Consider the following 13,547-nt stretch of genomic DNA (forward strand, 5'->3'; position numbering starts at 1 on the left):
TTGTAGAATGTCAGTTAGCTGAAGAAATTATGTTAATCATTAAAGTACAACTTTATTCAGTATGGAGTTGCAATACCTTATTGTCATATACAATAAGAATTATGTGGGTTAAATTTAATCAGATGCCTTTTTTTTTTTTTTTTTTTTTTTTTCTCCAGGGCATGTAATTCATTATTTGCAGCATTAGAGAAAAGTCAAGAAGCCATTGAGATCACAAGTGAAGACCATGTAATACAGGTTTGTTCCAGTTATTTTTATAAGTACAAATAATTGCTCTGTGGACTGACTGTATTTTATTTCATCCATGATTACATTTACTCTTTCTTACAGTACAAGAATCTAACCTAACTGAATGGTTCTAAAAAGATTGGAGTGAGTTTAGCTATAGAGTAGAATTTTCTCCATTTAAAATATCTTGCATAAATCAGGTCAATTTTAAGGGAGATTAATGTTTCTGAATGAATAAGTATTTACTCTCATGTTTTTATTTTTTTGTAATGATTCTTTTATATCATGAATGAATGCAGCCACTGCCTTGTATGCATTCTTTTCCAAAAATATTGTATGTTAATTTGATGCTCTTGAAAAGCAAATCTGATTGATGTTGTCTTTAAATAAAGGTAGTACACTTTTTTTTTTTTTGCTTAAATCTGATACTGTTTGATGTATAGGAATTCTTGGGCAAACTTTTTGAATGTAATCCTTTCTTAAAACTTTCTTTAAAAAAGGGAAAAGAGTTGTGCTTAGGTTTGTGGTCCTGAAAAACATCATCTTTATAAGGGAGTTCCATTCCTAGCTATGAAGGCTGAGAGGAGAGATGTTATTATCGGTAAAGAGCTTGAGTCTAAGCCTCTGGGAGTTATAACATGCATATAAATTGTACCCTCTTGACCCAAATCTCGACAATGGCAATTTCATTGAGGGATGTGTCTTCTTCATTGCTTTTACAAAAATAACAGAACGCATCCTGGAGTTGTTTTAAATACATTTTTTCAGACCAAATTTTGTCCCTGTGCTGACAGCCCCAGAGCATGAGAGAACTGACATGTGCAAGAGTCCTGGAGCTCCAGCAGACAGGGCTTTCCCATATAGTGGGGGAATCTTTTGGAAGAAACCTTTAGGAGGGATCTTTAGGAGCAGAGGGCATCCAGTGGTACACTTTTAATTTCTTTCATATTGAAACATTGTAAATCGTGAGGCTTTCACATGCTGTTATGACAGGACCTGTGTCTGTAACTCAGTGAGAGGGTGGTGAAGGTGTGGCCTATGGGCACCAGTGTTCAGTTTTGTTGGGCAAGGACCATAAAATTGCAGTGAAATGCAACATTCATTTCAGAGAGAAAGTTGCTTTATTAGATTCCACGTCCAGTCTGCTTGGCTGAGCTTTGCCTGGACAGGGGAGTAGCAATTGATTTGTCAATAGATAAAGTTAATATTCCTATGGTATCCCACCATCTAATTTGTGATTTTTAGGAACACTGAGGTAGGTTTGAAGGTTTATAGGTTTGAGAACTGACAGCTCATTTTTCAGGAATTCATGTTGTCTGTCTAAACTCTGCAGATATGTAATACTCAGCTGTTTCCATAATTTCCCTCTCTTTGCTCACATGCACACACTCTGCACAACTCTTCTAACATGGATATTCCTGTTTTGCTTCACAAAGAAAAAAATGTAGGCATCTCTCTCAGGAGCAGTACATATAGAGATTTATTTCAGGCTGGGAAAGAGATCCCTTGGTTTAGCAAATAGGAAAAAAGGAATTCTGTTGTGCTTTAAGTGTGTATTCTGTGAACTGTGTATTCTGTTGAATGTTTTTTTGTTTGTTTTTATTTCACAGTACGTCAATCCTGCTTTTGAAACAATGATGGGCTATCAAATAGGTGAACTAATAGGAAAGGAATTAACAGAAGTGCCTATAAATGAAAAAAAAGCTGATTTCCTAGATACTATTAATTCCTGCATAAAGATAGGAAAGGTAAGTAATGGCATTGTATCACTTATCATTTGCTACCTGTAAAAGTTTTTGTTTTCCAGGGATGACACATGATGTAACTTGCAGTTTCACAGACACTTAGCATTTGCAGCTTTCTTACTCAAAGAAGAAGAGGAAGTTAAAAAATGCTCATTTTTTAAGGGCTTCTTTCTCTTTTCTTGCTTAGAAGAGGTACATGTTTTATGAAAATAAGTGACTTGCTGTGTTTCTTTATAATATATGCTGTATGCAGCAAAAGGTGTGGGAATACCAAAGAGAAATGGGCTGGATGCATCTTATCCAGTGTGATGTAAATGAGAAAAGAACCATGTTGAAGTATTTCAGCATGAAATGTGAAAGTTCATTTGCAAGTTCAGAATGTAAAAATATTGGAAGACACATTTGCAGTATCACTTGAGAGTGATAGGCATTGCCAGCTGCCAGTATATTTTATTCTCTAATGACATGGGAGCTGTCTAATGGATTTCCATTAGAAATGTTTTTGCACCAAGAAAGTGCATGAGGAAGTGCAGCTGCCTTCAAGGGAGGTCATTACAGGGAGACATTACCGTTTGCCTGGTAGCTCCATGATGTTCCTTTGGGACTGTTGTAGCTGTAGTGTGAGGATCCATCTAGGAGTTTTCATTTGCATTTTGACAATGAGGTGTAAATGCTTCTGATGTCATTGAACATGTCATAGTACCTTATAGGAAGAAGATCATTGGAGGTTACACAAAGAGATTTGGGAATTGGTGTGTTTGTAGATGCGTCATGGCCCATGCTCAGACCTGAGTCAGGATAGCCAGTTGGGTCATACTGACTGTTGGCGGGGAAACAGCATGTTACTGACACAGAGCAGGAAGATGCTAAAATGAATCATGGCACTCTGTGTATCTAGGCAGTGATGCAAAAGCACCAATGCAAAGTTGTAATGAGTCATACTCTGTAAATCAGGGTACTAACATAAGCATTCATCAACAAAAACTGCGCTCTAGCTGGGTGCAGATTGCATGTGCATTTCAAGAAGAATGTGTCACTTATTTCTACATGTATTGGCCTTTTGGAAGAGATCCCAGCAATAGACAATAGCTTGGATTATGGTGCTTCACACCTCTGTTGCCTGACCAAAATTATTTCAGTAAATTTGTGTAATACAAAACTGATGTTAGGAGGGAGTATTTGTTAAGTTATAATTCAAATACATTAGACGAGTCAAGCTTTAAATCCACAACATCAATTCTCAAGATATCAAGTGATTCATTTTTTAGTATTTTAGTGTGCTGATAAAAATGTCTTTAATAATGGAAATATATTTTACTCTACGAATGATAAAAATCTAGCCCTAATCCATCTGCTTCCTCGCACTTATTTTACTCCTGGCTCTAGGACTTCCAACTGCGAGGGATAATGAAATAATAGTTATTTAAACCTGTCTCTCTGGAACAGCTTAAGCTGTTTTAGGTGGATATATGCTGTTTACTTGTTTTTTGTTTTTCCCTTTGGAACATTGTATAGTGTGCAATCTATGTAGCCTTACATTTACATATTAATAGAAAAATGAATTGCAAGTTAAAATTCTTAGAGGAAGTATTTGCAAGTAGAGGTTAACTGTGCAGAGCAATCTTTGAAATACTGCAGCTTTTTGAAGGTGCTTTAGTTTGAAATAATTTGTGTCAAGATGTTGCAGCATTTTCAGAGGTCCCTAACTTGCATCTGGATCATTCTGATATGGTCTGTGTGTTGTTTTCAGGCTTGTGATTTCTTTATATCCTAAATTTAAAAGACTGCTTCCCATTTCAATAGGCTATATATGGGCTACTGTAGGTTATAGCATACAAAAAAAGCCAACTGCCTACTACCGTGATATTCTTCTGTCAGCAGGTTTGGCTTTTGTGTTTTGAACAAACATGGTAATATAACAAAAATAATAGAAAGCAAGATTTTCTGATCTTTAGAAAAATGTAAGCTGTATAAAATCTACCTCTAGTCTTTAAATGGAATTTAGGAAGATGAACTCTTGCAGCATTTCCCCTCTTGTGCTGACAAACATAGCACTGTGAGCAAGTTCAGTATATCCAAACAAAAGTTCATAGGCATTATACACAAAAATTGCTAATTGCATGGTACATAGAGATTCTTGGGTCAGGATGTTGTTTCTCTTAGCAAAAAAAAAAATCTCTGGAAGTTCATTTTTTCTTACTACAGCTGGCTGTAATTTGCAAGAAGCCAGCGTTATTGAAAGGCATTTTGAACCATCCATACTTGAGGAGTTAAAAAACAAGTTGTACTTTCTTCATTCTTCTGTTTCATGATTCAAATTACATCCATTAAGATGAAATGTGCAATTCTGACTAGAATTCTTACTGCCTCTGATCTCTGCAGTTTGACACAAAGCTCTTTATCTTAGTTTCGCTTTTTCTGAAGTGAGATGGATAGCTATCAATAAATCAGACAAGACATGCAATTCCTCTCCTTGGGAATTATTTGCAAGATAGCTATCTTTACAGAGGGGGTGAGAGAGCGATCATGCTCTATGATAAAGGTCTATGGCAATTCCTTCCTAACTCGGCCTTACTTTCTGTGAGATTGTTTTCATGACATCTTGTGTTCATTTTGGTTTGTTCTGTTTTCTGCAAGTAGCTTGCTGAACTTTGCTGTCTCATGCAAGAAGCCCCAGTCTAAATGGAAGGCTGAACTGGGGGATTACTTACTATGAATGTATGACTGCTCAGTGGATAGATGCATGCCATGGCGTTCTTAATGAAGTTTGAAACCTCAGTGTTGATTTACTCTATAAAGGATGAAACGGTTTTTTTACTGTGTATGGTTTTTACTCTGCATTCGATCCTAGCACACCAGGCCATGCAGAAGTGACTGATCGCTGTACTTGTGTGGCTGTAATGTAGACATAACGATGAGCTTGACTGACAGCACGTCTTGTGAAGTAGCTCTTCTCTGTTGGATTGCTGACAGAGGCTCTGTGAGAGAGCATATGGTGTTCTTAAAATATGTTTAAGTAACATCCCTGGGAGAACTTTTCCTACCAGCAGGAGTTTGGCTTGGACCTCCTATTTCTCAGAATTCTGCTGACCTTTTCCCTCACACATTTCCTGCGACAGTTTCACAGGTTTTAGAAATTCACAAGTTGAAAAATTGATCTGTTGATTAAGAAGAACACATTAGTGAATAACCTGTCTTGAAAAGGATGCACTTTCAATGTGGGAATTACCCAATCTGTACCTTATGACTTCACCCCTTTGTGTATATTCCAGGTTTATTACCTGGGTTAGAGATCGATTACTCATCTCTGCCTCATCCTGTTTGTCAGGAAACTATTGATATGCATACTTTTAATTATGAGAGCATTGAATTTTGTGATGTTTTTGTTATCTTCATTAGTATTCCTCATGCAGCTCACAGGAGAAGATACTGTGCTCGCTTCAAAATTTGTTATGCGCAGTTCTTTTCTCTGACAGATCCTCAGAAAAGCCTTTCATATATTTTTCTGCACAGCCTGTCACCATGCAGCTCTCTGTGGGCTGGAATCTTTATTTGCTGGCTCCATCAATGTAAATGCAAAACTGTTCTTTCTGTACCTGTGCTCTGGCATGCTTGACTGTGAGATCTGTCAGTCTAACATAAATAAATGTATCATCTGCCTCATGAAGGTATTTTCACATATGTTTGTAAGATCTGATCTACAGTCTGTTGAACTCAACCGAAAGACAGCAATTGGCATGGGTAGTTTGTATTAAGTGAATATGCAATATGGAATCAATTATTTATTAATCACTTAGTATTTATTAGATGCTCAGCTCAAAATATGCATCTGCTAAAAAAGACCACCAACAACTGTTCCAGTGATGGAAACGTGTAGGCAAGATTGTAAATTTTGTCAGCTGCCAGGTTACAAAAGACTGGCTCTGTTGGAATGTTACTGGCCTATGTGCTGCTGCCAGAAATGAAAGGGGGAGACCCAGAGTTCCTAAATTTTGCTTTTTCTGAGTTTTGCTAAATAGCTCTGTGAGGGGGCAACTCTAGTCCGGGCACCACATGCAAGGGGAGACCTGGGAGGTCCGTCAGTGTTGTGGTATATGTCTTTGCTGTGGTATTTGTAGCACAGTTTGAGAAGCAGCAGCAGCATGGTGAGGAAATTGGGAGGGAGCAACAGGTAGGGGGGCCCATGCCCCGGCATGTGCTGAAGCTGCATTTAGCTGTGTCTGCATGCATCAGCATGGGAGCTCTCCTGCTTCACAGCGTGGGTGTAAGCTCCACTGGAGGGAGGTGGTTTGGGGCTGGGTGTTAGACCATGGTGGTGCTTTATGGTTTTAAAGTCTCTACATAACAAAAGTGATTGTTTTAACAGTATTTCATTTTAAGCATGTCTTAAACAAGGGAGAAGGGACATTTCCCGAGTCTTATTGAAAGAAAAAATGAGGCTCTGCACTAGAAAGAAATGTCTCATTTCCAGAGGAAAAAAAAGACTTCTCACTGCAAAATGAAAAATTCCTTTCCACCCTGTCTTTTTTTTCCCATTTATGAATTTTATCAAAACCCAATGATACTGGTAGTGACAATGTGATACTTCAAAAATGGTCTACTTGAATGTGATCCTGAAACCAGAGTGCCTTTAGAAGGGACATCAGCAGATGGGAGGCAGAATCCGGTAGCTATTCTACTAGGCTCTCTTTTGCTTTAAAAAAGCCAGGATAAATCTCTGCTGCTTTTTGAGACTGAACTGACAGTGTGGAAAGTAAATGTGCTAGGATACCAAAGCGCTTTTAGTCACAGATATATTTAATGTTAACCAGAGATAAGACTTCCCAACTCTGCAGGAGAGACAGTGCAGTCCAGAAGTGAAGGTGGACTGATCAGCATAATGGTTTCTCACTGACCTTCCTGTCCCAGGAGGAGTCAGTGCATTCAGGGAGGAAGTCAGGCAGGTCAGCATAGCAGTCCCAGTGGTGTGGTGGGTGGTCCTGGGGCAGGGCAGGGGGGTGCCCCACACTGTTAGAGTCTGCAGGCGCTCCTGGAGCCTCTGGGGGACTCTTGCTCCAGGGTCTGGTCTGAGCTCTCACTCTTGCAAGGGTCTTTGACAGGTCTTCTCCCCCCAGTGACTCCCAACACCATTGAGGTAGGACTGGGAAGAGAATATGTGGTTCTGATTCCCACAGCACCTGAGGTTTGGCTGTTGCCATCAGGGCACTCACAGGCTGCCCCTCTGGAAGTTCTCAGTGCTTTGGCAGCAACACAGTGACCTACAGGTTAGTTACAGGGGAGAAATTTGAGGGTAAGCACAGTTTAACCAGTCCTGACTGGTTTTGTATTGTAAGACAGCTTTCAATGAAAAAAGGTATGAAGCTACAGCTTCTCTTGCTGTTTTGTCTGAACTTCCTTCCACTTGAATTCCTTTTTCAGGAATGGCAAGGAATGTACTATGCGAAAAAGAAAAATGGAGATAGCATACAACAAAATGTGAAGATACTACCTGTCGTTGGACAGGGAGGGTAAGTATGAAAGCTGAAGCCATAATTTAGGTCTGAATCAAGGCTCAGTTTAGAGTTCAGTTGCTTTCAGCAGACATTGGATTGTCCTGAGTATAAAGGAAACTTATGCAAGGAAGGGAGCCTGAGACCTCTGCATTTAATTCCTTGGGGCAAAATCAACTTTACATGCTGTGTGCAGGGACAGTATAATTCTCCCAATTCTCCCCAAAAAGGAGCCAAAGATCCAGATGTGCTCACTTGTGACTCTTACTCTTCTAATACTCCCTGAAGTGCAAGTGCACTCTTAGCTCTTTCTGTGCATTGTGTTGGGACCACCAGGACCTATGTCGTGTTCCACTGTGCACCTGTACTATGTCCCTCTGTGCTCACCTACTCAAGGCTGTTGCTGAGTGTCTTTATGTGATTAGGTCACTGTGTGCTTTGATCCTGGTCAAAATTCAAAGGAGAGAGAGAGTGGAGACAATCTTTGCAAAAGATGCTTCCATTTTGTATTCCCCATCATGTGCAGAACTGTGGGGTTTTTCCATTCCCAGTTGAGCCTTCCTGCCAGAACAGGATTTGTCCTATATTAATTCGTTGCTCTTACCCATTTTGTGTATCAGCAGTGAATTAGAGCTGAGGTTTGGATGGGAATTAACACGCTGTTTTTTGCCTACAGAAAGATTAGACACTATGTGTCAATTAGTAGACTGTGCAATGACAACAATAAGGTAAGTGAAAATAGTGCTATGCTTGCTTTAGTTTGAGCCCTAAATATTACAAAATAATGGGAAGGTTCTGACTAACTGGATTTCTTATACTAAATTGTAGGCGGAGAAGACATGTGAACGTGTTCAGGCTGAATCTCAGACAGGTATGACACATCTCTTCTGTCCTAATAAGTGGAGAACATACCTGGGGAAAGAGTAAAGCCTGTTGTTAGTGATCTGACTGAAAACCACAGTTGCACAGGACAGTCTGAACAGTACTATTTAGTTAGCGATAAGCTGGGAATCCAGCTCAAAAAGCAAGAAAATAAATACAAGCCCTCTCTACCTGCCTCATTTGTTTTAGAAGTGATATAAAGCAACCCACCCTTGAAAATGCAGTAATAGGGCCTCAAGTTGATATTGTGATATTGCTGGATTCAGCGTCACATTTCAGGTGTAGGCAGTGGATCCCTGTGACAAAATTAGAAATAAGAAGGTTGCTGTCTAGTTGTCATGTTGCTGTGGCTGGTCTATAGCTAGTGGCATGTATGTTTGCATTGCTTTTAAATGTATTGTGCGGTATTTGCATGTGGGTGGAAATGAGGATGACCAACACTACCATTCGCCCTCATGCCACATGTCAACACTTCAGTTAAGACATCCTTGGCATCCATGCTGCAGGTACTTGTATCTGTCGGAGTCTGTAAGGGACCTAAGATACATTGCCTAGTTTGCTAGCATGTAGTCTACTTTGGTCCACCAGTTCTTTGTGGCAGTTGTTACTTGAGTGAACTCAGGTGTGCTGCGCAAGTTGTATTCACAACTACAATTGTGTCACTGTGTCAAGAGAGAAACTTTTCCCTCCACGCTGTTAGATCCCTTCTGCAAAAACACTTAGGCATGTTCTGCCAGAGAGCATGACTGGGTTCATGACAGTGTAATTGGGTGAGAGTTTAAGAAGGAGCTTTCATTGGCTCTCGTCTGCTGAAGCATTGTGGTGTCACGCAGCTGCTATCAGGATTTCACTGAGTTTCAGTTCCTTTAACATACATCTTAGGCACAACTTAATGTCATTCTACATGTCATTTTCTCCACAGATATTCAGACTGGCAGACACAAAGACAGGAGGAAAGGATCACTAGATGTCAGATCCACAACATCAAGAGGGAGTGATGGTATGTTAACAAATAGATTTTTCTGATTTCTATATATATTCAGATTTTTATGTGCATACATACATACACATACAAATATAGGTAAGTGTGTATGTGTGTATATATACACAAACACACACATGAATAAAATAGCAAGTTATCAATTCATGAACAACTTTACATTTGTCAAATAGTCCCATTTTATTATCTTGAACTACTTTGAGTCTTTTTTTGAACCAATGGAGAATGGAAGGCTATTGTCTACTATCCTGCCTGGAAGACCTCATGAGATTCAACACAGATACTTTCAAGTACAAATGGCAAACTCTAAACCTAACAAATTATTACATTTCTTACCTCTTCTCTCGTGATAAACATATGAAGATAATTTTTTTACGAATTGTGTTTTCTTTTCACTTTGTTGTATTTTGCTCTATTAGATCACCCCAAACTTGATAGATGAGTCACATATTCAAAACTCTTGCTGATTCTTACATGATTTTGTTAAAGCATACATCATTACAGTCTAGGCAGCATACACTAGTGAAACATGGAAGTGGGTCTGTGGCAGTGAGAATACAATCACGCTCCAGTATAGCAAAAATGGCATTGATTCTTCTTAAGAGCTGCTCAGCACCAAGAGTAACAGAGATGTATCTGCATTTTATAGGTAGCACAACATAATTATCCAGAAAAATCCCATCTTGGCCTTTTCTCTACAGAACCAAAATTTCTAACTGATCTAAACCATTTGTTTTTCAATTTCCAATGAATAATGGGCCAGAACCTCTGCTGTTCTAATTTGGCATAGCTATCTTCACTTCAAAGGAGCTTCATGGATTTACCTCAGCTTGGAAGCTGACTCATTATGACTTGTCATGTTGCATCAGGCAGCACAAGTACATGTATCCCGTAATAACCTAAGTACAATAGTTACCTACCTGTGCCTGCCAGTTTATACTCACACACACCTTGTATAGTCTTTTAACTGAGTTTTTAACTGATTATTTTAATTAGTTAAAATAAAAAAACAAAGCCATGATTTTGCCAGGCTGTTACAGCTACTTATCTCTAATCAGGGATATCAGTGGTTCAGCAAGCATCTCTTTGCACTTGTGTGTCCCCAGCATAACAAGCATGTGTACACATTTTGCAATAGGTTGTCTCTGAAGGGCACAGCAGGGTAAGCAGTTCAGAAAATGAATCAAGATTTCTTGGCTGATTCCCCCTGTCATGCCTTGTCACTGAAATCAGGATACAAATTCTGCTTTATTTTCCACACAGGCAGCTCACAAAGGCGGCACTCTTCTATGGCCAGGATACATTCCATGACTATTGAAGCACCCATCACCAAGGTAATGTGCACTGTCACTAGCTGTTGTCAGTTGTGCTGTACTGAAATACTGGGGCACAAGGCTCCAGTAAAGCATCCACACTGAGGAGCAAGGCAGTGCTGGCCTCTGGTGCAATGTCTTCCCCTGTTCTACCTGCCCACTGGTGGCACTCCAAAAAGCTAGATGCTCTGAACAAAGTTCTCCCAAGCCTGCTTAGTAGAGTGCCCTCCATGAGGTCATTGCATGACCCTTTTTAAGGACTTTTGCCTATGTGAAGGAAGGACTAGAGTTCCTCCTTACTTATGCATTGCAAACTGCTATCTGAAACTACTCAAGGATTTGGCAAAAATCAGCTCTTTAATAAACTGAGAGAGGCAAATGGGAGAAGGTTATATTAAATCCATTCAGAGACATTTTGAGGCTGTGCCTTGAATGGGAAAGTCATTAATAAGACTGCTGTCTTTAAGGCCACGATCTTGTTCCCAGAGTCAGTAGCAAAACATCAGTGTTTTATCAACATCCCTTTCATTTTGATTCTCCCACATGTGGATTAAAGTTGTAGATCTCATTTATTTGCTATGAGTTTTCCATAGTAATTGATGAGTGTCTCTGTTCTTTCTAAAATCACTTCTAAATTCAAAACATGTCTAATGCTAAACTAGGTAATAAACATCATCAATGCTGCACAAGAAAGCAGTCCCATGCCAGTTGCAGAAGCTTTAGACCGGGTTTTGGAGATTTTAAGAACCACTGAATTGTACTCTCCACAACTGGGAACAAAAGATGAGGATCCACATACAAGTGACCTCGTTGGAGGGTTAATGACAGTAAGTACATAATGCCACAAACAGCTATTGATTAATGTTCCACTGCCTGATTTTCCCAGTTACTCGATCTTTATCATCTGGCATGTGCTTTGCCTCTACAATGGCAAATTTTCAGGAAAAACTGCACATCTCTTTTTGTGGATTCCCCCCCCCCTTAATAATGTAGCTCTGAAAATGGGAAGAAAATTGCCCAGTCCCTTTGCAGCATTAGTTTTGCTAGAAGTAGAGAGGAAAACCAATTCTTTTTTCAATGTGATTCATTTTAGAAAGGTATAGATGGGAGAGGAAGAAAGGAAGATAGATAGACACTTGCATTTATTAATTAGGATTAGAATGGCATGTTTGGGGGGCTTTTCAGTGTATAGAAAGGATGAGTTTTCAAAAGAACGTAAAATATGTATTTTTATTGCTATTTCTTGGATTATATTTGTACCAGTAGAGACTCGTAGAAAGATCAGAGTGCTTTGAGCTAGAAACATGAATGTTCACGTATTAAAACAAAATCATGCTCCACAGAACTCATAATTTAAATAAATAAGGCAAGAAAAAGACTGAAGAAGGCATGTATTATGTTGTTATATTATGAAAATAGGAATGGGGGCATTGGAAAAAGAAGCGTTATACCCAAAGTTGAACAAAGGGCACGTAGCAAAGCAAGAATTGAACCCAAACCTTCAGAGCCTGGGGTCTGACCCTCCTGATAATAACTAGATGAACTTGGATGAATGTTACCTGTGCCTTAAGGATATGTGTTCCCATTAGTCTGTAGGTTGCATATAAAAGGCTACCTCAGGAAAAAATTTGACAGTGTGTTGGATGCAAAAAGGCTCATGAGATGTGAGCTTTTCAGAGATGTCTCTGGACTATTATAATTTCATGCTGTAACTATCAAGATGCCTTTGCAGTATCTTACCAGAATCTTGAAGCAGTTTACATATATTTTTGCCTTTTAAAATATCAGAGCAAATATCTAATCAGGAGAAACATATGAGAGACTTCAAGAATTCCATAAGGCCTGAACGGTTCATATGGGGTTGAATTTACTAACTCAGTAGCCAAAATATATTGTTACCTTAACTATAAAAGTGTAGGAAGAATATTGATACATATAATAGTTAGAGTTTTCTCCTTTTTGTGGATTGTTGATTATTACATATATTTGTATTCTGACTGTATTCAGTCCCAGACCATGCAGGTAACAATATTGCAAAATACAAAATCCTTACTAAAAATAAAACAAAGGCTATTTTATGGAGCAATAGAAAAGCTGAGAAAATCCATTTCAGAGCATGAGGGTATATGGTATAGTATGAGTTTTAAAACGATCTGGGAGAAACATTTTCCAGCAGAGGGTCTGTTGAAAACAGAATCATATTATTCCATTTCACATTCAGAAGTTATGTCTGAGTAGGGGAACAAGTAGTAGGTTATTGGATTTGAACTCTCAAGGAGAATTCATGATGGGAAGGGCATTTGGAGTTCAAAGATGGATTTGCCAGATACAATTACACCTGCTATTTCAAATCTTAAAAAAAATGAATCTTTGATTCTAAATGATAGACAGCATCTGGTATCCTAAATATTTGTGTCATAGCAATGCTATTGAAGAGTCACTGAGCCAGTTATAGGAGTAGTACTCCCTTTCCTTTTAAATCGCAAAACTCCGGACTAATTTACTTACAAATGTGAAAATAAAAATGAGATATAATAATTCTTTTAAGTGCAGACATTGCATGTTCAGATATAGCATCCACATTTACTTCTGCTATACTTTGGGTGCATAACATTGTTAGTAGGGTGCATTCAGTTTTTTTTTTTCAGTAACTTTTTTTACATCATGAGCTAAACATTAATGTGCAGTAACTAACAGCTGTATACATCAAAAGAGCAAGCAGGATCTGGGCCACAGCATTTAGAATTATGAGCTGAAAAGTAAATATTAAATATATCATTGTTAGTTTTAGTCCTTTGTCTCAGTTTGCACATCTAGGCATTGTGCCAGAATTAAGCCTAGGAGCCACTGAATTGGAGAACAAACAAGCATACGTTCTTCTTTGATAGAA

The 13,547-nt window shown here is 38.8% G+C and overlaps 1 protein-coding gene across 1 annotated transcript in view; it reads left to right on the plus strand.

Moving 5' to 3' along the window:
• Nucleotides 1–13,547, plus strand: part of PDE8A (phosphodiesterase 8A) — a 128,046-nt gene that overhangs the window by 98,913 nt on the left and 15,586 nt on the right. Inside the window, exons 7-14 of the mRNA XM_010571920.1 lie at nt 159–237; nt 1,839–1,976; nt 7,392–7,480; nt 8,139–8,190; nt 8,291–8,333; nt 9,267–9,344; nt 10,608–10,678; nt 11,320–11,484. Of these exons, the coding sequence (XP_010570222.1) occupies nt 159–237; nt 1,839–1,976; nt 7,392–7,480; nt 8,139–8,190; nt 8,291–8,333; nt 9,267–9,344; nt 10,608–10,678; nt 11,320–11,484 (715 nt within the window). The remainder of the gene's footprint in view (nt 1–158; nt 238–1,838; nt 1,977–7,391; nt 7,481–8,138; nt 8,191–8,290; nt 8,334–9,266; nt 9,345–10,607; nt 10,679–11,319; nt 11,485–13,547) is intronic.

This window comes from Haliaeetus leucocephalus, unplaced genomic scaffold (genome assembly GCF_000737465.1).
Source record: "Haliaeetus leucocephalus isolate CR32 unplaced genomic scaffold, Haliaeetus_leucocephalus-4.0 Scaffold339, whole genome shotgun sequence".
Lineage (NCBI taxonomy): Eukaryota > Metazoa > Chordata > Aves > Accipitriformes > Accipitridae > Haliaeetus > Haliaeetus leucocephalus.